At 38.3% G+C, this 24173-nt stretch overlaps 1 protein-coding gene and 1 long non-coding RNA gene across 2 annotated transcripts; one reads left to right on the forward strand and one right to left on the reverse strand.

The window, feature by feature from the left end:
• Positions 1-1844: 1844 nt before the first annotated feature.
• On the reverse strand, positions 1845-20270 carry LOC103129736 (protein NLRC3-like). Its single transcript, XM_016665348.1, has 9 exons — positions 20266-20270; positions 19442-19572; positions 15196-15315; positions 13823-14046; positions 8606-10379; positions 5371-5556; positions 3532-3705; positions 2880-3032; positions 1845-2451 (listed from the first exon to the last, which is right to left on the reverse strand). Exons 2-9 carry the CDS (start codon positions 19567-19569, stop codon positions 2445-2447), a joined length of 2766 nt encoding a protein of 921 aa, XP_016520834.1. The 5' UTR covers positions 19570-19572; positions 20266-20270; the 3' UTR covers positions 1845-2444.
• Positions 18991-20821, forward strand: LOC107834284 (uncharacterized). Its single transcript, XR_001660075.1, has 3 exons — positions 18991-19075; positions 19555-19760; positions 20365-20821. It is a non-coding gene; the product is annotated as an uncharacterized LOC107834284 (long non-coding RNA).
• The last annotated feature ends 3352 nt before the right edge of the window (positions 20822-24173 follow it).

Consider the following 24173-nt stretch of genomic DNA (forward strand, 5'->3'; position numbering starts at 1 on the left):
GGTTGTTGTTGCTGCTGAGAACCTAGGCCGTTGTAAGCAGGGTTGTTTGTCTGTTAAATGTTGATGAATAAACACCCAGTGGGATTGCACCGTTTCTCTGCCTGAAGTCTCCTACTTCCTCCAGCCGCTAAGGACCATTCTAACAAGAACATTATTAAAAACTTTATTGACAATTAAACACCCGGGAACCCATATTACTTTAGAAGAAATATGAAAAACAAACATGAACCAATCAGCACATTAACCTAGTAATTCTGTGAGGTCTGAATAAATCAGTAAAATCACACTAAAAAGCCCTGATGTGACACATCGAGTCCTAAAGTTCTCTAGAAAACTCAAAGTAAAACATGAAACATTGAGTTAAAAAAGTAAACCTCCAAAACAAACTGGAAAATATTAGAGCTCTGAGAATCAATGACTATGATGCAAAACTTCATTATTTAGATTTTTATAATTTTATTGTCAAATATATCGACTTTGATTTGATATAAAAAATTATTCTATTTTTAAGATAAAATGATGGATGTTCAGGGTTTCCCCCAGAAAACTTGCTAAGCCCTGTGTCGAGGTGGTCCACCGGCAGTCTACTGTTCTTTTGTATTAAAAGATGTTAAGTTGACAGGAAATGTAAAAGTATGACTGTGTAATTATATGTTACGGGAAAACATCTCCAGTGAAATGTTATTTAAACCCACAACTAATCTAAAAACAACAAATTTGCACTTCTGTTCAATTCAAATTAAGTCAGAAGCTCCATCAGGCCCCCAAGGGTTTCAGGGGCCCCATAAACACTAATATTTGCTGATATTTTTAGCAGCAAGAGTGGGCTCCTAAGTCAAAGTCTGCTCAAGGCCTCATGCAGCCTTGGACTGGCCCTGTTGCACAATGAGTAAATCCGCTGCAATGCGCAGAGATGCGCAACAAACGGGAGATTTAATTCTATGCTGCTAATGTGGCTTTAGTAGCTCTTCCATTTCGTGTCTGTTGAGTTTTTATTGTCATAGAAACTGTTTTGGTTGGTTAAGTTTATGGGACGAGTTTCTCAGATTGTTCGCATTAAGCACACAACGCATTTGATATGGTTTGATGCATCGTATAACCGGAAAAATAATACTAACAATAATAATAATGTATTCAGCGTGATGCGTGACTCCGAGGAGAGCGTTAAAGCTCCTCACCGGGCTGAATCTGCATGATCAGGTTAGCGCTGCTCGTTATCCACAAACGCTCCGGCCAACCAGGACCACAGACATAAACTTTACAGGGAAAACAGACACAGAGCCACAGCTGGGCAGCATGTTGAGATGTAAACGCCGCATATAATTGTTCGTTCACAAAGATAAATCATTCTCACCGCTCCACAACGCACCTCTGAATTCGCTACAAGTTATTCCTGCGGTTCACATTGAGCTGCGCAACCAGAGCTAACGCGGCGGATTTTGAACTCTTACCTAGAGTTCTCCAAAGGATCATAATTCCTCACAGTAGGTTTATGTAAATATCCATACACGTCAGCCTGTGGTGAAAGGAGGTGCGCGCGATCCCACTGAGGTAAAACAGCGGCAGCGCGCGAGGCAGCTGTCTGATAAATCCGAAAAAAAAAGACGATTTTTTATTTTTTTTTCCCCCTGTAAACAAGCGATGCTTAGCCTGGCACGGGGCTAGTAAAGCATGCCGGGCCGCCAGGCTTATAATGCACAGGGGGAAATCCTGATGTTCCTGAAAACTGCTCTAAGATCAGGCGTTCTGTGGGACATCCAGTTGTAAACTGGTTAAACTGGTTTCTGTGATGGAAGCTGAAGTTTCTCTGCCGTTTCCAGTTAAGCATCTTTTTATCTGTGGAGCTTTGAGGAACATTTTCATGTCAACAGAAGAAGAAGCAGCAGAGAAAAGAGGTTTGAAGTGTCTTTCATGATTCAAAGCTGAACTGAAAATAATTCCCATGTTTCCATTCTCAGACCATTTCTGGTTCCAGGTTGAAAATGAATCAGAGAGAAAAAAGATCAACTTTCCTGTTGAATTCAGTTCAGATCAAAACTCCATGAAGCCTCTAAATGGATCCCAGTTTGAATTGGATCTTTACTGATCCACAGAGACAAACAATATCAGAGACTAAATAATAATAATAATTTGTTGATCCCCTAAAGGGGGGGAATTTAGTTTGTCCCAGCATTGCACACAATAACAACAATAATAACAATGAGCATATGATGATAGTCCTAAGGACACACGTATTGCTCAATACATTATATATATATAATCAACATTTAAAACCCACAACTCTAGAGTCTATGTATGAATACAGACATGAGAAAATAAACAGGAGGAAAATCTTTGAGGTCAAAGGTCATCATGATCCAGTCAGTCTCTTTAGACTCAAACTGCTGCAGCGTCAACTTCTGAGGATCAGCAGGACACAGAGACCGTTCTCTACTTTACAGAGATCAGAACCTGCAGAGAGAAGAAGGATGGAGAGAGCAGATCAGTGAGTGTTTCCAGCTTCTCCAGCAGCAGTCAGTGATGCAGCACATCCAGTAGATGGTTTCCAGGCTGCAGTCAGACTGATCTCAGAGATGTGACCAGGATGAACCTGATCAGTAACAACTGCTGAACTGAATGAACTGCTGCTGCCACAGATTAATGAATGAACACAGCCACAACACTCATCTTCACATCAACACAAACACAGGAACACAGCAAGCTGCTGCTCCTCTGATTGGCTGATTGCTGTCTCGGTGTCCAACCAGGAAGCCTGAACCATTTTCCTCACACTGAGAAGCTGCAGCTTTACTGGGAACACTGGATCTTTGCTTTGATGCTAACTGGGTTTAGTTCAATACTGTTAACAGCAGCTGGACTCACTCCAAACTTTTACTTACGCTACAGTCTTTACAAGATCCTTCAGCTGCTGAACATCTGTCTCCATCAGTTCGTTGTATCTCAGGTCCAGTTCTGTCAGATGGAGATGGTTGGACTTCAGAGCTGAGGCCAGATAATCACAGCTGATCTTTGACAAACTGCACCACTCCACTCTGAATAAAGAATAAAAGAGGTGAGCTGAAGCCAACAGGATGCAGGTTAACCAGTCCAACAGTCTCATGAATATTGATGCCAACATGCTTCTGCTTCAATAAAGACCTGCTGACTTCAGAACCACAACCAGAACCTGGTACTGGGTCATTTTGTGCTGGAGGATTTTAGTCAGCAAAATCATTCCAGGTTTTGATCAAAATGTTGAAGCATCAATCATTGATTATTGATTTGTTCCTGTCAGATTCCAGGAGCTGGAATTCACTTTTCTAGACTGGGTTGAATGACCTTTGACCTGCTTTACATCTCTGTGATTTCTGCACAGTGTATCTGATCTCAGGTCAGAACAGGTAATTGTAACTGAGTTACAAAATTAAACTTTGGATCCAAGTCCAGGAACAAACTCAGAAAATATTTATTAGAACAGAAGATATGAACTTTGATTTTCAGATCAATTATATCTAATTATTCACAAAAATATCAAATGAACAAAATTCTTACATCAGTATCTCCAGTCTGCAGCCAGGTGTCTGTAGAAAACCACAGAGCTCCTTCACTCCAGAATCTTTCAGGTTGGTCCAGTTGAGCTCCAGTTGGGTCAGATGGGACGGGTTGCACTTCAGAGCTAAGAACAGAGAAGTCCAGCTGGACTCAGACAAACTGCAGTTCCACAATCTGAATAAAGAATAAAAGATGTGAGCTGAAGTCAACAGGATGCAGTTAAAACTGAAACATGAACAAATGATAGAAATGTAGAAAATTAATTTTACTGAATGTAAAAGAAACATGATGAATAACGACAAGTGTGTGATTTGTGGAACTTCAATAAAGGGAGATTTCAGCTCTCCTTTTGCATCTGGACCACATGAGAACTGAACTCCTTATCTGAAATTTCCATTATTTTGCTGTTATATCCAGTTTTAGTTTTTTGTTTTCTCTCTTAAAAGATGCTGAATTAGGTGAAATTGCCCTTCAATGAAGGTTCAGAAATCACAAATTTGGCTTTAAATATTCTGTTATAAGTTGAGATTAATCCAGTCCAGGTTTGTAAAGTCTCGGTGCTGTATTTCTGAAACTAGAAAATTTCAGAAAAAATTTAAACAGGGCCTGCCAAATTGTGCCAATCAGTTGGAATCCAGTGTTCTGATGCTAAAAATTAGCATCAATGCTAAGTTTAGCTGAAATGTGGTCAACAGCATGTGGAGAATCATAAGCATTATGGACTTAGTCCATTCAGTATGTTAAAATTAGTGTACACGGTAAAATTAGCCAAAATGCTAATGTTAGCCTATATGCTGCCAGTGGCATGTGGGGTATCACTAGCATGTTGTCTTACATTGACTTGCTCCATTCAGTGCACTAAACATATGCAATAAATAAGAAAAATAGCTAAAAGCTTTTTTAGGGAAAAGGTTAATGCTAGATCTGAAAATTTAGAAAAACCATTTCTAAAACCGTTGGAAGTGTATGAGAGGGCCATTTCTCGTCTCCGATAGTACCGTAAAAGTACCGATAGTACTCTCCTTTATTCATTGCTCTATAATAGTTCACCTCATCAGAGGCTCACAGAACAATAACCTATGTAGACTGAAGGCTTTGGCTGCTGGTTCCTGATAATCAGCTGGAAACCTGACTTGGTAACTGAATCAGAACCACTCAGTTTATTCATTAATAGCCTTGGATTCTTATTAAAGCTGCTGAAAGCCAATGGAGGCCATTATTTCCTAAGGAGACGTGACCTGATGAAGCATCATCACAGAGACGAGACTACAATCGACTGACGGTTGTCAGACTGAAGAGGACAGTTCCTCTCTGACCCGGCCCAACAGAACCACAGCTTAAGGACAAAGCTGAGGAACCTGCTGTTGCCCTCAATTTCATTCATTTCATATAGATTTGCTTTTCTACAATCAGTCATTTCTTAGATGTCATTAATGATTATTTGAACTGGTCAGTGTTTGTGGATGTGGCCCTGGCTCGACTCTGGAGGAACAACATTTCATTCTGGATGTAAAGATGAGAATCAGAAATGAGAAATAAAACAATCTGAATCTTTCCCAAACCAAACTGAAAAATCTACATAATTAATTAACATCATTTAATGTAATTTCCTTAATTTTGTTCATTAGTCAAAAACATTTAAAGTGAGAAAACTGAAAAACAAAGTTAAATAATCTCAAAGTCTGAAATAAGAATGTAATTCATTTATAAGGCAAAATGTTTGAGATTTTATTCTGACATTTAAATAGGTTGCTTTGAAAAAAAAATTAGAATTAAATTATTAAACTAAGCATTAAAGTATTAATGAATGATTTTATTGGATAAATAGAGAAATCAAACCTCAGATTCTTCACTTTACTGTCTGAACTCTCCAGGATCTCAAACAGAGGTTTCATATCAGAATCTCCAAAGGTTTGACCTCCCAGTATAATCTGATTTATTTCCAGTTCTGTCAGATCTGGGTTGGACTTCAGAGCTGAGGCAACAACGTCACATTCATCCTTTTTCAGCTCACAGGCACCAAATCTGTGATAAAAGAAATAAATTCAGTTCTAAAGAAATCAATCTGAATCATAAACAGACTAAAATATGATAACAGTGATGTCATCATCCGATCAACATCTGATCTTCAATTTACTGAGTTTGACCCGACAGAGAATATGTGCAGTTCCTGATTAAAGTCCAGGTTCTGGTTCTGGACCAGGCTTCATGTCCTCAGACCTTCGGCTGCAGACAGATGTTAAAGATCTTCTATCATCTGTGAAGGAAAGTTCGGTTTTCTCTGCAGCATCTGATGGAGCTGCAGCATCAGAGCCTCAAAGGAGCTGCAGCAGCTGATGAAGAGGCTGACTGAGCTGAATGAAGGAAACTACTGGAGATGATGGAGAGGAGGAGGAACTGCTCACAGCTCTGACTCACACCTGACTTGGACTAGACCACTTGGCTTGAAGATCCTTGAGATCTTCCACCAAGCAGGAAGTGAGTTATAAATGAAGTGAGCAGAGCAAGAAATCCAGCCTGCTGTGGACATCTGGCATCTCTGAGTTTGTTTGGCCAATATCTGCTCCAGCTGCTGCTGCAGCATCTAGAATCATCATCATCATCAATAATAGAAGTATATTCTATAGAAACGTGGCTCCCAGCAGCAGATTATTAAATGCTGCCACAGAGGAAACTGGGAGCAGACCAGACACATGATACTCCCAGTTCTGTCTCTGTTCATCTGCTGGATTTGATGCAAAGTAGAAAGTGGACAGTCATCAACCTGCTTCAGCTGAAAGCTTCAGATTGTTCTGGTCGTCCTGCAGAGCAGCAGGAGAACCGGTACTACTGGTTCTTCAGGTCTGAACCGTCCTCTCAGACTGTTGAACTGAGAGGAACTGGTGCAAACTGGTTGGAAGAGGGACACATGTCTCTACAGTGGTCTGTCCATCGTCTCAGAGGAACAAAGGTTTGAATGTCAGAAGAAATTGTTACTAAACTCCTAAAGAGCTGAAGACCAAAACCCCTGGGAAGAGACAGAGCGTGTGGGTCCAGCAGCATTTTTCATGGTGAAGCAATCAAAGTTCTCCCAGTAACTAGAAGTACGTGTGTACAAAAAATGTGCGGTGCTATATTTTACGCACTAGTCAGCATGTAAAAAATTTATTTTGCATCAAAGTTTGCATATATATAAGCACACTTTTTTGCGGCGTAAAAATGTGCGGCAGCCACGCAAACTTTTTCTGTGGACAGTAACAAACTACAAAACGTCAAAACTCACCTAAATACACTGAAATCTGACTACATTCAATGTTATTTAGACCAACCCAATGATTTTTTAATGGTTTTAATATTTTATTGTTTAAACGTAAAAATGAAACTGAACCGCATTTATCCTCAGATAATAAGCTAAATAAAGAAAATAAAAATAAAAAGATGTGAAAACCTCACTCGATTGTAAATAGTACTTTTCCTCAGGTTTTGTCTCATAAAGATGTAATGCATTAGTCCTTGAGCCGAAGCACATGAAATGCATCTATGGGGTAATTTCATTCTCACTAAAAAAGAAAACAGGGTTGGATCAGCAGATGAACTCCAGACAAGTTTGATTGTTTTAAGGTGATCAAGGTGTGTAGACAATCACACGTACATAAGTAAGTGCACAAAGGGGCACACCTTTGCGCTGTACCACAGTTACACGGCAAAACATAATTATGGATCACTTTGGCTCTGATGGAGAACATTACCAATGGAAGGATTCAGAGGGAGCGATTGATCATATTGATCTGCTGGGAAATGTTAATGATAGTTTATTAGTGTTTAGATTGCCCAGACTGATCATCCTGGAGCTCCGAGCAAAACTTAAAGAGCCGTGCGGTACCGGTGCAAATGCAGTCATCTTTCAGTGGAGCCACCCGCTTTGTAAATGCGCTTTTATGAGAAAGCATCTCTATTCTGTAATTGTACAACCTCTGCACATGATTCCACTATTTAGAATAAATGTTCACTTTCCTCACTTAAAGGACTCTCTGACTCACTATCTGTCTTTAAATCCCGGCTGATCGCGCTACTGTTCAAACAGGCATTTGCACGATCTAAATTTTTTAATTTGGATTTTTTCCTTTAAAATATATTATTTTTGTTTTTGTGAGGTGACCTTGTGCCCCGAGGGACACTGTCGAACGCCTTCTCCAAGTCCACAAAACACATGTAGACCGGATGGGCGAACTCCCATGCACCCTCCAGGACCCTGGCGAGGGTGTAGAGCTGGTTCAGTGTTCCACGACCAGGACGAAAACCACACTGCTCTTCCTGAATTCTGTCCATCGGATAGTTCGATTATCCGATGGAACCCTCCTCTCAAGGACCCCTGAATAGACCGTGCCAGGGAAGCTTAAGAGTATGACCTCTCTGTAATTGGAGCACACCTCGTCCCCAGAGATTGGAGAGCCCGACCCAGAGTCCCCAGGCTCAGCTTCCTCAATGGAAGGCATGTTGGTGGGATAAAGGAGGTCTTCGAAGTATTCTGCCCACCAGCCCACAATGTCCCTAGTTGAGGTCAGCAGCACACCATCCCCACTATAAACAGTGTTGGTGCTGCACTGCTTCCCCCTCCTGAGACGCCGGATGGTGGACCAGAATCGGCTCAAAGCCGTAGGGAAGTCTTTCTCCATGGCCTCTCCAAACTCCTCCCGCGCCCAACAAGAAAAATGTTGGAGTTTATTTTAATGTTTCCATCAAATCTAAACAGTGATTTTATAAAAACAGTCAAAGATCCTCAAAGGTGAATTGACTGAAGAGGAGTTTAAAGATAAAATGTGTCTCTGGCTGATTGGATCTTTCAGTTCTCAAGGTTTTCTATTAATTTCAGCATAAATCTGATAAAAAGTTTCCATGTTGGAAATGTCTACAAACCAAAAGCTGCAGCTGTCCTGGATGATCTGAATGTTTAGATGTTTGAATGGCTGAAATAGTCCAAAAGATGAAGGAAATAGTTAAAGATCAAAAGCATCCAGAAGCAACTGAAGGAAGAAGAAACAGGAGGACAATAGTGCTGAATCAGCATTCATACAATGAAAACATCTGGACTCACCGAGCCTTTCTGCAGTTCCTCACAGCAGGAACCAGTCTCCGTCGTCCACTATCTGATGTGTTGTACTTCTCCAGGTCCAACTCATCCAGAACCTCTGACATCTGCAGCATGAAGGCCAGAGCTGAACAGTCAAACTCTGAGAGCTCCTTCCCTGAATCCAGCAGCCGTTGGATCTCCTGAGTAAATGAGCAGTCGTTCATCTCCACCAGACAGTAGAAGATGTTGATGCTTCTGTCAGGAGAGATTGTATCAGTGTTCATCTCCTTCAGGTTGGTGATGATTCTCTGGATGGTTTCTGGACTGTTCTCTGTCTGACCCAGCAAGTCCTCTAAGAGTCTCTGGTTGGACTCCACAGTGAGACCATGAAGGAAGCGGACAAACAGGTCCAGGTGGCCATTTTTACTGCTGAGGGATTTCGTCATGACTTTCTCCATGAGGTTCTCCACAGACGTTCCATTGTATTCTTGTCCCAGGAATATCTTGATAACCTCTGAGTTCCTGCTGGTGAAACAGTGAAACATGTAGACAGCAGCCAGAAACTCCTGAATGCTCAGATGAACAAAGCAGTAAACTGATTTCTGGAGGATCAGATTCTCTCTTTTGAAGATCTCTGTACAAACTCCTGAGTACACCAAGGCCTCTGTGACATCCAGACCACACTGCTCCAGGTCTTCTTGGTAGAACACGATGTTTCCTTTCTCAAGATGTTCAAACGCCAGCCTCCCCAGCTTCAGAAGAACTTCCCAGTCAGCCTCCATCAGCTCCTGTGGACTTGTCTCAGGTCCTCCATGGTACTTGTTCTTCTTCCTCTTTGTCTGGACCAGCAGGAAGTGTGAGTACATGTCAGTCATGGTCTTGGGCAGCTCTCCTCTCTGTTCTGAGGTCAACATGTTCTCCAGAACTGTAGCAGTGATCCAGCAGAAGACTGGGATTCCACACATGGTGTGGAGGCTCCTGCAGGTCTTGATGTGGGAGATGATACTGCTGGACAACTCTTCATCACTGAACCTCTTCTTGAAGTACTCCTCCTTCTGGGCATCGGTGAAGCCTCGTACTTCTGTTACCCTGGAAACATATGAAGGAGGGATCTGATTGGCTGCTGCAGGTCTGGAAGTTATCCAGATGAGAGCTGAGGGAAGCAGGTTCCCCTTGATGAGGTTCATCAGCAGAATGTTGACTGATGACTTTTGTGTGATGTCAGAAACCAGCGGACTGTTGTTGAAGTCCAGTGAAAGTCTGCTTTCATCCAGACCATCAAAGATGAAGAGCAGTTTGCATTTAGCCAGCTGCTCTGCTGGGAGCTTCTGGAGTGTTGGATGGAAATCATGGAGCAGCGTGAGAAGACTGTGCTGCTCATCTCTGATCAAGTTCAGCTCCCTGAATGAAAGCAGAACCACCACACTGACATCTTGGTTCTCCAAGCCCTCGGCCCAGTCCAGAGTGAACTTCTGCACTGAGAAGGTTTTTCCAACACCAGCGACACCGTTGGTCAGAACCACTCTGATGGCTCCATGTTGATCAGGGAAGGCTTTAAAGATGTCGTGGCACTTGATTGCAGAGCCATGGTACTTCTGGATCTTGGAAGCTCTCTCCAGCTGCTTCACCTCATGTTGGGTGTTAACCTCTTCACTCTGTCCCTCTGTGATGAAGAGATCAGTGTAGATCCTGTTGAGGAGGGTTCTATTTCCTGTTTCATCACTTCCTTCAGTCACACATTCACATCTTGTTTTCAGACTGATCTTATGTTTCTGTAGATCCTCCTGCAGACCAACATCTGCTGAAACACAGAAGAAAAGAAAGCTGAAGTAAAAAATTAAACATGATTTAGTGATAAAGTTGGAATAAGACCATCTGGACCATAGTATGCAGCAGCTTTAAGGAACATCAGCTCTTCTGCATCATGTCACCATTGTTCTTATTTTCCATCTGACATTCTCCAACAAATAACAGCTCCAGAAGAGGAAAAGAGACAGAAAAATGTTTTAATCCCAGCATTTTCCAGTCTTAATGAAAAAAAAGGTAGTATTCACATTTAAAATGGCTTTTCTCAGACAGTGACTGTATTAGATTTTTTAAAGAACAATTACAGACTGTTCTTTAAAAATTGGACTGATTTGTTCCAATGGATTGTTAGAATTATTACATTTTGCATTCATACTGTAAATATATGTACTGTAATCTGTTTTATGTTGCAAGAGTAAATAAAGGTTTCTGTCTCTTAGACATTCTTTCACCCTTTCCGTTAAAGCAGTTTTACAGTAGGTTGTTTTTTCAACTTTTGTCTTCATGCAACAAGATGACCTACCGCTTTAAGATGATCAGTTTTAAAGCATTTATCACAAAGGGCTGAAAACAGAGCCACTTCAAAGCAAACCCAGTAGTGTTGAGAAAATAAATTTAGAATAAGCTAGTTTTAAAACTTAACATGTCTTGATTCAAATGGCCTAATTGTAGTTTTAAAATCAGTAACATATTCTGGCTCTTTGACCTTTATTTTACCTGTAGTTACAGCAGATGGTTTGCTAGGATCGTTTGAACTGCCTTTTGTCTGTGGGAAAACAATACAGTGGAAGTTCTAGCTTTTCACACTCATCTGTGAAAGGCCGTAAACACTGCAGGGGTTTTAGGCTTCAGATAAGGGGTCAGAGATAGCGCCTGGTTGGAGGAGCAAAGGTACGCCTTATTTGAATAAATTAAATACAAGAGGATAAAACTTTCTACACAGAAGTAACAAATCAGATTTGCTCTTGCAACTCTCCAAAGACGTCTTTGCACGTCTTTGCTTTTCTTTTCTTCTTTCCATTTATGTCAGGTAAATGAATGTATGTCTCCGTTGTTCTGCAGTTTCTGGTGTAAGTTTATTAAACTCTGTAATTCTGTGACGTCAACACGCATTGTTGTTTTCCTTGTGGCTACACGTGGCCCGCCGAGAGGACCTGGGATCCAGAGGAAGAGAGAGCCAAACTTTTTCCAAAGTTAACTATTTTAGAAATTTCTTTCTTAACAGTAGGTAGTTGGGTTGAACATGTAACACTGATGATGTGATTACAGAAACTAGAATAAAACAAAGAACACAATGGGACCAGTACGAGGTTCAGCTACTGGAGCAGTGAAGGGTGGGGGTGCATTCGTGACCACAGACCAGAGAAAACATTTAAACTGCTGGTTTATCATTTGCTAAAGAGCAAAAGAACACAAACATGTGAGCAACATAAAAAACATAAAACAGTTTCCTTGTTTTCTTTTAGGTTTTCAAACTATATATTCCAAATTTTTGTTTAACTTACAGTTGTGTATTAAAAATATTTTCTATTTAAGTTCAAGTTGCTGCTGTTGATCCATTTTGATTTACAGTTTTATCTTTCAAATCTGTTTGAGCTATCTCAGTGTCGCTTGAAAAATGTTAACTCCATAAAAAAGTAACAAACTGGAAAAACACCTTTCTTCAAACAAGTTTAAAAATATAGAAAACTATAGATATGATTGATCAGTGTTCAACAAATATGGAGTTAAAACAAGTTTCTATATTTTGCTGAAAAAATACCTTTAAGATTTCATCTTATTTTAAGTGTATTGAGATATTTACAGTTGAAACTATTCAAAATACTTGGCAAGTGCCCACGTGGGAGTTGCAAAAATAGACAAAATTTTAGCAAATGACTGAATAAACTCATGTATCAAATTGAAAGTCTCTGTCACTTTTTATTATCCTGAAGGGTTAGTGCTGTGTTTCTGAGGCCACTGCTGTTTTGGCACCAAATCATGGCTAAATCACACCGATTCTGATGGAAACACAACATCCAGCAGAGGGCGCAGCTCCTCTTAGTTTAGGTTTAAGGCTGTATGGGTTGTTTTGGCATCTTGCTTCTCATTCATGAAATCAAACTCAACAGTTTGGACTCTGCAAAGCTGAAGTTGGCTTCTAATTTAGCTTACAATTCAGGAAATGGCGAAAGGGCCACCTAATGTTTCCACCTTGAGCATCTTTAATCTGCCTGAGTTTAAAAGCTAAAAATACTTACACTCTTAAAATGTGGTCTAGATTATTCTACATTAATAGCAGAATACGTTAAGTTTGTGATTAGTGAAACTTTCCAGGTAATATCCAGGAGTTGGCAGACAACCTCTCATTGCCTGATGATCAGTCTTCCTGCGTAAAGTCAAGCCACTCGTTACCTTTGATTTTTCCTCCTCGTTATAGTATCTAGTTTATGTTTCCAGTAATCTTTCTCTGGTTCACCTCTTGTGATTTTTGTGCCTCCATGGTTGAAGGATACCTTGTTGGTTTCCACTCCTCTAGATGTTCTTCCACTCCTCTGTTGTCTGCTGCAGCTCTGCTACCCTCACATTCATCTGCCTGATTGTTCTCCAACACCATCTGGACCTCACAAACTGTCCACACCCTGAAGAAGCTTCTCAGTAATATAACACCTTAATGAATTCTACATTTACCACCATCTGTAAGGCTGAACCTCAACCAGCCTTGAACCAGTAAGCTTTTCAGTGACCTCTATCACAAAGTTTAAGTCATTTCCTGCCCAGTGAAATGAATGATTATGGTCCAGACACATAAAGAACTGAAATCAACCTGTATTAAAGCTTCAAAAATCAAAACATAGGTTTACAAAAAAACCCTACAAACTTGGTTTTAGATATTCTGGCCTTTGTGTAGAAAACAATCCATTTCAAGAATTTTAGTTTCTGAAGTCGGTCAGATTAAAGATGTTCAAGATAATAAGAAACTACACAGAATTGTCCATTAGTCATTTCCCGAATTAAAAGCTACAACCAGAAGCCAACTTCAGCTTCATTTGCTGTTGTTTTTTTCAGCTCCAATTTTCTAGCAGAAAAACTAATAAAAGTAGAACGAAAGTCTTTCTCAGCAAGGCTGGATTAACCAAATGGGCAACTGAGCAATTTGGTAACTCAAAACCAGTGATGGCATAGTTACTTTGAAAAAGTAGCTAATCAGATTACTGATTATTCCTTGAAAGAGTAACTTAATTAGATTATTGACTTCTACTTGAAGTCAGTAATATACTGACTTCAAGTAGAAGTCAGTAATCTACTTACTAATTAATAATTAGATAATTAATTAATTGATCAAATTGATCACAAAAATACTTTTATACATTAAATTTCCAAATTTGAACTAAAGACGTGGATCTGGTTCAACAGTGATGACAGGAGTCTCTGAGTGGAGGTGTTCAGTTTCACCTGGAGCACAGCTGCTCTGATTGGCTGTCAACAGTCCAGCTCCTGTTCTGGGTCGTTTCTCACAATGGGGGCAGGAGGAGGGTCCAGATGGAGCAGACTGGTCCCAGTAGGACCCGATGCACTGTTTGCAGAACCAGTGTCCACAGCTGGTAGAAACCGGATCCATCAGAACCTCCTGACACAAAGCACAGAAGGACGGCTGCTCCTCCTCACCAACGCTGCTCCTGTGAAGAAATTTCTTTATCAGTGAAATATTTCACTAACAGGCTGGAGCTGCCCAACGGAAGTTGAAGATGTTTATGAAGGTCTATCACAAAGGACCAGAAACTGGGTCAGAACAGAACCTCAGAACATTGATGATCTGGTTTGAAGTTCTTCATTATATTATATCTGGTATCATGACTGATCTTCTTTTTGTTGTATTTGTCCATCTGAATCTGTTCCGGGACAATAATCATTATTCTGTCTGAGCCAGAGTAGAAAACTGATCCATCAGAGGCTGAAAGAAAAGAGAAACTGACTGTAATCTGGATTACAGAAGAGAAAGATGGATCCTTCTTTAATGGTGGAACACCATTAAACACGACTCAGCCCCAGTTTGCATTGATTTAAGCTCTTTATAAAGAGCCTTATACTATGGCAGGGCATTATGTGGACATGCTAGTAGAGCTAACAACAAGTTATCTAAAGTTTAAATCTTTCAGTAGTTATATAAAGTTGGATCGACTAAATCTGACTTCATGATGATCCATTGGACTTTGGTTCTGTTCATTGGTTTTAGCTGCCAAGTTGTCTAAATATTAAATGTACACATGGTATATCAAAGAAAAAGGAACTCTGTGCTTTGCTAACAATACGACAACTAGAAATCAGGTCAAAGATTGTCACATTTCACAGGTCAGTAAAAGATTTTAATTAACAAATAGTGAGGGAGAAGGAAGTCAGTCAGTGATGTTTGCTTGACTTTAATAATCTTAACACATAGATGTGCTGTACAGTTCAGTTTGCTTTGGTTCAGTTAAAATAAGGCGACTCACACTAACTGACAAATAATCAGTAGAGCAGGTGTTTAAATTAGCTAATCAACCAAATTAGTTTAAGATGCATAACTGCATAATCACCATCCAAGTAGATAAATGTCATGGTGTTGGTTGTTCATTATTTAATTTCAAGGTTTTTTGTGGAATTGGACACAGTTTATCCCAATCCCATGAATCAAACAGTAGTCAGTAATGTCAGTAAATATTATGGAACATAATATGTACACATATTGATGCCCCCTTCACATTTCTGCCTGGCCCCTCATCTATCCATGCCTATAACTGGTCCTGCTCTGCAGAGTCACATGTATCAGTTAGAAACTGGTTTCTTACTCTGGTTCTGATGGCCCAGATTCAGAACTGAAGTTTGGAGGATTATGTTTGGACAAGTCACTCCTCATGGAGGGACAGCTGGATCCTGGAGGTTCTGCTCTCTGTCTGTGGTTCTGACCTCTGAAACACAAACATATTGTTATTCAGATCATGTCAATCAGTGAGAAACTTTGAGATAAAAACCAGTGAAGAAGCTCTGAACATAAACTGCTGCAGAGTAGCAGAAGGTTTAAAGCTCCAGAGTGAAACATTCAGACTGGTTCTGGTTCTACTCTACATCCCCAGAACCAAACATGGAGAAGCAGCATCCAGCATCTATGTACCACAAATCTGGAACTAACTTCCAGAAAACCAGAAAACAGTTGCAACACTGATTTCCTTTAAATCTTGACTAAAAACCCACCTGGTTAGAGTTGCTTTGATTTACAATCAATGAAACATTAATCAATATCCTGATGTATAACAATAACATTTGACAAAATGTAATTCTGACTGTCTGTTCTATGACTTTTTATTTATGATGTAAAGAACTTTGAACCTGCCATGTTGCTGAAATGTTCTGTACAAATAAACTTGATTAATCTTCTGTCACTGTGGATCAAAAACTGCACAAAGTCGAATCTTTTTCTATTTTTTTTAAACACCGAAGCTGGTTCTGGTGATCAGTATACTCATCTTGGATAGCTGAAATCATGAGTCAAATTATCACATTAACCACATTTGAACGTCATAAACTGAACTTATTACAAATGGATCCGATTTGATTACAGTTCATTTCAGCATCCTGCTGCTCCTTTGCCCCGATGCACAGCAAGATGCTCCTCTGATAATGTTGCAACACCGCCAGCAACTCTGATTTTGCAGGAAGAATCAACATGCAGACAATGGCAGGCATAGTATTTGTCAGATCCTCCATTGCAGGTAGATCTGATTCTAGATGTTGTCAGACTTTTTATAAGAGCGTAGAGCTGCCAGGTTAGAAGCTTCAACATGAAGAGTGACCTGATAAGTTGGATGATTAAAACAGACCAATATCACGCTGCACATTATTCTGCTCCCTAGTAAAAAAAAAAAGTATACTTTAGTTAGTATACTAAATTTTAACATACTTTAGCATACTTTGATTGATGTACTTAAACTGTACTATTTTGGAACAACTTTTTTTGTGCTTAGTATGTTTTAATAGTATTTAAATAGTATTAAATTACAATTTTTAGTATACTTAGTATATACTTTAACAAACTTTTTTGGAACAACTTCAAGTTGTACTTAGTATACTTCAAGTGTAATTTTTTATGTACTATTTATATATTTTGAGTGTACTAATTCTGTCATAGAATTATATTAAAAATATACTTTAAATATATTTTAAATATACTGTTAATATATTAGTAATGTATTTAAATTACACTTAATTTTTAGTTTTGATTTACTGCTATTACTAATAAACTACAATTTTAATTACTCATAATTCATCTTTATTCCTACTTTCCTATTTTGTACATTATATGCATAACTACACTACAGTACTTACATTGTTTTAGGCTACAATTACAAGGAAAGATTAATTACACAAGATGTTCAAGGTAATTCAAATATTTTGTTTTATTACCGACATTTTAAAATTGTCCAATTTTACTGAGAACTTTATGAACTTTACATAAATTATCAGTTTACACATCAAAGGTGAACACAATGAACATGAAAATTTAAGTGTGACAAAAAAACATGAAAGTTATTACCTTAAAGAACAAAAATTATAATTACATTGTGCTTTCAATATATTACCATTTTGGTAACACTTTACTTGATGGGTGTGCATAAGACTGGCATGACACTGTCATAAACATAACACTTGTCAAACTTTTAAAGCAAATTCTCATTAAAATTGTCATTATATACTGAATGACACTTCATAACACTGCTGGTATGTTCCTAACATAAGTGAGGGGGGCTGGTGGTGCCCATCTCTAGCAGTCATCAGATGAGAGGCAGGGTTCACCCTGGACAGGTCACCAGTCCATCACAGAGCCCTGAAAGCCAACAACAAATAAAATGTATGAAAGAGAAATGTTAGATTAACAAGGGGAAAAATTCTTTCCAGTTATCTTTAAATCAAATCATGTTTATTAAGAACTTGATGTTGGTAACACACCAGTTTTTGTTGTTGAAAATGTAGCTAGCTCCTCATTTAAAAAAAACAAAAAAAACATGAAGACGATGTGGAGGTTCAACCTTATTAATCTGGTGGTGTCAGAGCTTCTGAGACAGGAAAGTCTTTAGGTTTCTTAACACTTGATTTCTCTGGCTTCCTCTTTCATCTTCATTTGCTTAGACTGCAAACATATGTTGAAGATAAAAACATTGATGAACAAGTTATAAGAACAACCTCACAATATCAAAGTATCTTTGACATATGGAGCTTAATTAAAACCAGGTTAGTTTATGAATTAAAGTATAAGTCGCAACAAACAGCCTCCATGCATTTATAACATGAAGCTGAATGATTCCTATAGTAATAATCGTACAAGTCACAATAAAATTAATAAAATAATTATTTAAGAAACCAACGTAAGTTATATATCTTTACTGCACTGTTTATAATTAAACGAAGATAATTAATAAGCAAACTTACCACCAGCTAGCAACACTTAGCAGCCTTCGTCCCTCCGGGCTCCTTTTGTGACACACATTTCATTTCCATCGGTTGTTGTCCCGTTGTGTTGTCGTCTAACTTGGACTAGGACATCACCAGTTTGAATTTACCAAAATCAGTAACTATTGTCAAGGCCCTCACTACTTTTAAGGCAATATTATGTGAGTAAAAATGGCGAATTTGAACAACGTCTGTTATCTTCCCTGCGTTCAAGTTTTTTCTTCTCTTTATGGTGTTTTTTTTTTAAATGAAAGTGTGCAATACCGCTACCATCTGGTCTGGAGTATGAACTGGAGCTAATCCTTATAGATCTTATACATCTGAAAATGGATTGGGTACTTTCTTAAACATTACATCATGATTATCATTTTTTTATTCTTTGCAATTTTAACAAAAATAGTAAAAGATTACTAAGCACCTAAAAATGCATACTTTTTAGGTGCTTAAAAAATATGCCTAAAAATTACATGAAAAGTACTTTATAGGTGCATTATTGTGCGTATGTATTAATTAGTTTTATTTTGCAACCAGGTTGCTGCGTGTTGCAGAATTCTGCCCAGGTCCCTCTTGAAAATGAGATCTGGATCTCAACTGGGTTCACCCGGTTAAATAAAGAAAGTAAAAATTTAAAACATAGTGAAATTAATAATTTAAAGTAGTTTTTAAAAAAATGTAAATAAAATTTTGAAAAAATTCTATTTTGAGCATATATTTAAAAATATACACAAAATATATTTTAAAAAATATTTTTAATATACTTGAGCAGTGTATATTTACACTTGGGCAAATATATATTTTGTTCACTTAAAGTATACTTTATTTAATATATTAAAAGTGTATTTTGGTACAATTATGCTTAAGTGTATTTAAAGTTATAATTTCGAAATTGGTACAAGCATACTTTTAGTATACTTCAGATATATTTATAGGTAGTAGTACACTTAATACTTGGTATACTTAAAGTGTACTTTCACAAATGTAAGTATGTTTGAAATATACTTAGGTATACTTTTTTTCACCTGGGCTAGTCTGTTTTTGTAAGTTTTTTTCAGCACTAGTCGCCTTTACTTGACAGTAATCCTACCGGAAGTGGACAGAGAGGTGGAAGAGATAAGCAGCAGAGGACCTGAGGACAGAGTTCAACTTGGGATTGCAACTCGGGATCGCTGCACCATGTGACCCCCTACTATGGTAGACTTTACCGCAGTTTGCAGTTCCCCTTTGGTGAGTTATTTATATTTTCATAGATTTTAAACTGACAAAATCGCCTAGTTCATCTTCTTGGAAAAATCTGTTTTGTGACATGATTGTGACTAGTGGACTAATGATGTAAAAAGTTATTGAAGAGTAAAGAATCAACTTGTTGCTGCAACATCGAGTTCAGAGACAATCTGAGTCATTTCTCCTCACATTCTTGGTAGTTTTTGTTTTCATGCAACTCTGATTTACTGACCAACATCCTTAATGTCTAACTTTAAATATACAAAAAAATTAAGTTGTTTTTTTCTTTAAACACTGAAGATCAACCAGCTAATATTTATATTTTATCTCTATAGATTCACATGAATCAGTTAGAAACTGGTTTCTTACTTTCTATTTGAGGGTCCAGGTTTATTTCTGAAGTCTAGAGGTTCTGGTTTGGATTGGTCACTCTTCATAGATGGACTGATGGATCCTGGAGGTTCTGCTCTGTCCTTCTTTAGATCCAGGTTTTCCATCTTCTGGACTTCTGGAGAGAGAAACTACAACCAGTCAATCCCAGTGATCCAGTTCCAGTAACTCTCCTGTGAAGTTACTGTAATCCAGTATGATGGGAAATGGTTCCCATCATGTGTTCAGAGGATCAGAGGAACCTGATTCCAGTAGAACCTCAAAATTTTTCTGGAAACTAAACACTTCTTAAAGGCAGGTGGGTTTTGTCTGGAATTTTGACATCAAACATCTCAGTCTTTCAAACAAGAAGCTTCTGACAAACACAAGAAAACATAAAACCAGCAGAAAACACAAAATGCTGAACCTGACCTTCTCCCTGTTAGAGAATTTTCGGTATTATCATTTTGTTATTACTTTAGTTCACATTCAGTCTATAGATTATTATGATTTTCTGTTTAAAGTGTTCTCTTCCTTATGTGTGTATGAACTGACCTGGAGGTCAGGACTGTCTGTTTATCTTCATGTGAGACAGTCAAACTCTGTGGTTCTCAGACCTTAAATTCTTCTTGTGTTATCTACCCTTTTCTTAGTTGATAGTTTGACCTAGAGCTGAACTGGGCTCAGACCGTAGATCAGATATCACACCTGGCTGGTTTGTTTAGGTTAGAAGTTTTACGACCTTTGTTGTTCTTCCTGACTGCCCCTTTTGGCTGTTCTGCTTGGACAATAAAACAGGGGCTCACGCGGAAGCAGACCAGAACTCTCTGTGAACGGCTTGGAGAAGCTGTTGATGGAGATTTCTCCTTTTGCAAAAGCTTGGCTATAAAATTCATATACGTTGTCTGTGGTCTTTTATATAGGTTCGAGAAAAAGTACCTATCACTCCCTACTGAGAAAACACTAGAAGTTGAAGGACAGATGACCGAGACACAGATGTCTCTACATGATCACAACTGATGACAAGGATGGAACCAACTGAACCACAGCAAATAGAAAATCAGCAATCTCCCAAGACGACCACTCGAGAATAAGTTCCTTCATCATTGATTCCATCGTTACTGCAAAGGTGAAGGCTGATTATGGGAGGAAGAAATACCCTTGGAGAAATACTGCACTGGTAAGTGAACAAAGGCCGCATCAAAATGATGAATGAAGATGGGAAAAAAACTGAACTCCTGTGACATCTATAAAAAGAGACGACACAAATCAAATTTACGACTAAAGCATGTGAGGGAATCCTTCTCTTCTGAAACTGTGGTCCAATACTGGACTGGCTCCAGTCTGATCTAAAGTGCTTTTCCACTGATACACTCTAAAAAGAAAATAGTTGAACCAACTTAATTGAATTGCTTCCATGGGTAACAAGCAATTCAATTAAGTTTATCCAACTTAATTTATTAAGTTTAACCAATTCAATATATTATAATCATCCAACTCAATTTGTAAATTTTTTAAACAAATTTATTAAGTATGTTTAAGATAACAGTCCTACTCAAATCATTTAGTTTACTCAAAAAAATGGCAAATGGACTGAACTTATATTGCGCTTTTCCAGTCATTTTGACCACTCAAAGTGCTTTACACTAGAGTCACATTCACCCATTTGCACTCACAAATGCTCACATATTTATACACCAATACTAGGATCGGTTAAGTGCTTTACCCAGGGGCACATCTATGGAGTACCAAAACTGACATAATAATAAATAAAAGAATAAATATATAAATAAAACAATAAATATATATAGGACATAAATAAATAAAAGAATAAATATAAAAATAAAAGAATAAATATATATCCAACATAATAATAAATAAAAGAATCAGTATTTATTTCTGTATTGTTTTATGTATTTATTTCTGTATTGTTTTCCGTATTTATTTCTGTATTGTTTTCCGTATTTATTTCTGTATTATTTCCTCGCTGTATTTCTGCTTCGTCCATATGTAAATGAGGTGGGCAGCAGCCTTCTACGTCCAGCTCTCTATTGGTCAATAAACAGGAAAGAGAAGGATCCGTGTGCAGAAAGATTGTGAATGCCTGCCTACTTGGCTCTTTCGGCCTCAGTTCAACAGTCCTCAGGAAACCTGACTGAAAAATTCACGAATACTCATTATCTTAAGGACACAATAAAAGGTAAGGTTAATAACAGCATTTAAGTGTTAGATAGCCGTTATTACTCATTGACAATCCACCATTCTCTGACTGTGTATATAATAAACAGCCTCCGATCGGAGAGTAAACCAGCTAGCAGCAGCTTTAGCCACAGTTAGGAAACATAAACACCGCTGCCTTTCAGTGCTGTTGTTAAGTTTTACAACAATCACTTACATCTTCCAACACTGTTGTTTGGAAAAGCATTTTAAATATTGATTTAAGCGCTATCTGCCAAATAATTTCCATATTCTGATGTGATTCATAATTTCTCCATTTGTTTTGTTGTCCATCTTTCTCAACAGTAGCCGACCTAACAACCTACCATATCTGAGATGGTCTTGTTCCTCTGTCCATGGCAGGTTCAGTCAATCAGCTGTGGGACATCTGCTGCCTAACGTCAAACTATCATGGGCCTCTTAATTTAAAAGGAGAAACCAGTACAGAGCCTCCCTGCTCCTGCAAGTCACACTTCTTGGATGAACACTCACTACTGCTAGCAGCTGTTAGAAATGAAATCTTTGTGTACCTATTCTGTAGTTAATATATATATATGTATGAACGATTGCTCTTTGGATTACTTTTTACAAACAAAATCATTGCCATAAAATATTATCTATCACTGCGGCGGCCATCCCACCCCATGAGAGTAGGGCTACACATGCCGTGGTGGTCGTCCCTTATTTTTATTTCTGAAAGGTGGCAACCCTATCTCAGACGTAAAGAACTACAAACATGTCTGCTCTTGTTATTATAGTTAACATGACTGTTTACAGATAACCAGACGTTTCATGTTTCAGTTGGAACAGAAATCTCCACAGTACTTTTGTTTTAACAGACATCAGAATATCTTTGTGCACCACAGAACCAGAAACATTCAATATAAACACATTTATTGCTGCCAACACCAAACACTGTAAAGAGCTCCAGGTATAGAAAGTTACTCTGGAACAAAAATCTGTCAGAGAATTTTCAGAACTTCTCTTCCTGCTAGCTGTGAAACACGAGCCTCTCCCTTCCTCATTTACATGAAGTCACCTGAGTTTCTCTACCAACCATGATGCGTTCAAGGACATTCAGTAACATTCACAGACATATTTAGCTTCAAGTAGCCGTGATGCTGTTTATCCACAGGGTGATATTTTCTAGAGTGTTAGTTAAATATCTGTGATGTGTTTTAGACACATTAGACAAAACTCCACCAATACCAGCTGCTGAGGGTTTCTATAGCAACCTGGTTTAAAGTTATTGTTGAACATGTTTTACAATGAAACCTGTTGGTTCCAGTCAGACCTGGTCCGATCCACAATCCAGTTCCATGTTTTTTTGTCCTACTCTGCAGGAGACAATCTGTCTAAAGAGATTCAAAACTCTAAATATTAAATAAAGCAAAACAAAATTTACTGCTGGAAAACATTCAGTGAAAGAGTAGGAGAAACAATTTAGAGGAAAATGAATTTAAAGAATCAAAGATCTGGAGCTGAAATTAAACAAATGTTTGTTAGAAAGTGAGCAGATTTATGGAAATGAAACCTGAACTAAATTACATCAATTTAAAATAAATCTAAAACTCAATACATTTAAACAATATGCTTTCATAAGATGTACACCTAAATATATTGTATATTACAGAATAAATTCCTTTTAGCCTAATTTACTGTATTTTGCATAAATTGAGAAAAGTTTTACTTCATCCTGCTCCCTCTGAGCAACTTTTCTTCTTCATTGACTCATTTATAGTTTTTTTTTAATCTTGTAGCTCAACCAAGTGAAGTGAAATGAATGTGTGATGTGAGGATGATGTCATTCTGAGGCCTCAGGTTTGGCTCGGAGCTCATTGTGACGTCAGAAGCTCAGACTTTTGACGTCTGAGCTTCAGACGTCAAAAGTCTGAAGCTCAGAGGATCCTCCGGTCAGAGAGGATGAAGCCTGCAAAGATGTTGGATGGTTTGCAGCTGCAGCCTGACATGGAGAGGTGTCTGGTTGGAGGAACAGATTGTGTTCAGAACTAGAACTTCATGGAGAGACAATGAGTCTGGATGGAATCTGCTGGTTCTGTTCCTGGATTCTTGGAGAATCCTGAAGTTGGCTTTAATTCTCCTGGATTCTGATCCAAAGTGTCTTTCTGAGCTGTGCAGGTTTGAAAACCCATCATGTTGCTTATTAAAGCAGAATAATTATTTACTGATAAAAGCCTCTGAAGCCAAGAGAAACATTTAAAAACCTCCTGGATCAGAACCAGGACTGATTTTAACCCAATGGGAGTAACTTTATCTATAAATAGTTTCATCTCCCATCTATTGACACCCCATATCTCAGCTGGTCACAACTGGTGAAGACTTACTGGTCCCAGTTTGACTCTACAGCTGGAAAACTGGAGCTTCTTCCTGTCAGAGGTGGGTACTAACTGCTTACATTTTTTCCGTTACTTGAGTAACTTTTCTAAAAATAGTATTTCAGGAGTATTTTTACAACACTATACTTCCTACTTTTAAGTACTTTTATTTTGAAGTA

The sequence above is a fragment of the Poecilia formosa genome, unplaced genomic scaffold, assembly GCF_000485575.1.
Source record: "Poecilia formosa unplaced genomic scaffold, Poecilia_formosa-5.1.2 Scaffold574, whole genome shotgun sequence".
NCBI lineage: Eukaryota > Metazoa > Chordata > Actinopteri > Cyprinodontiformes > Poeciliidae > Poecilia > Poecilia formosa.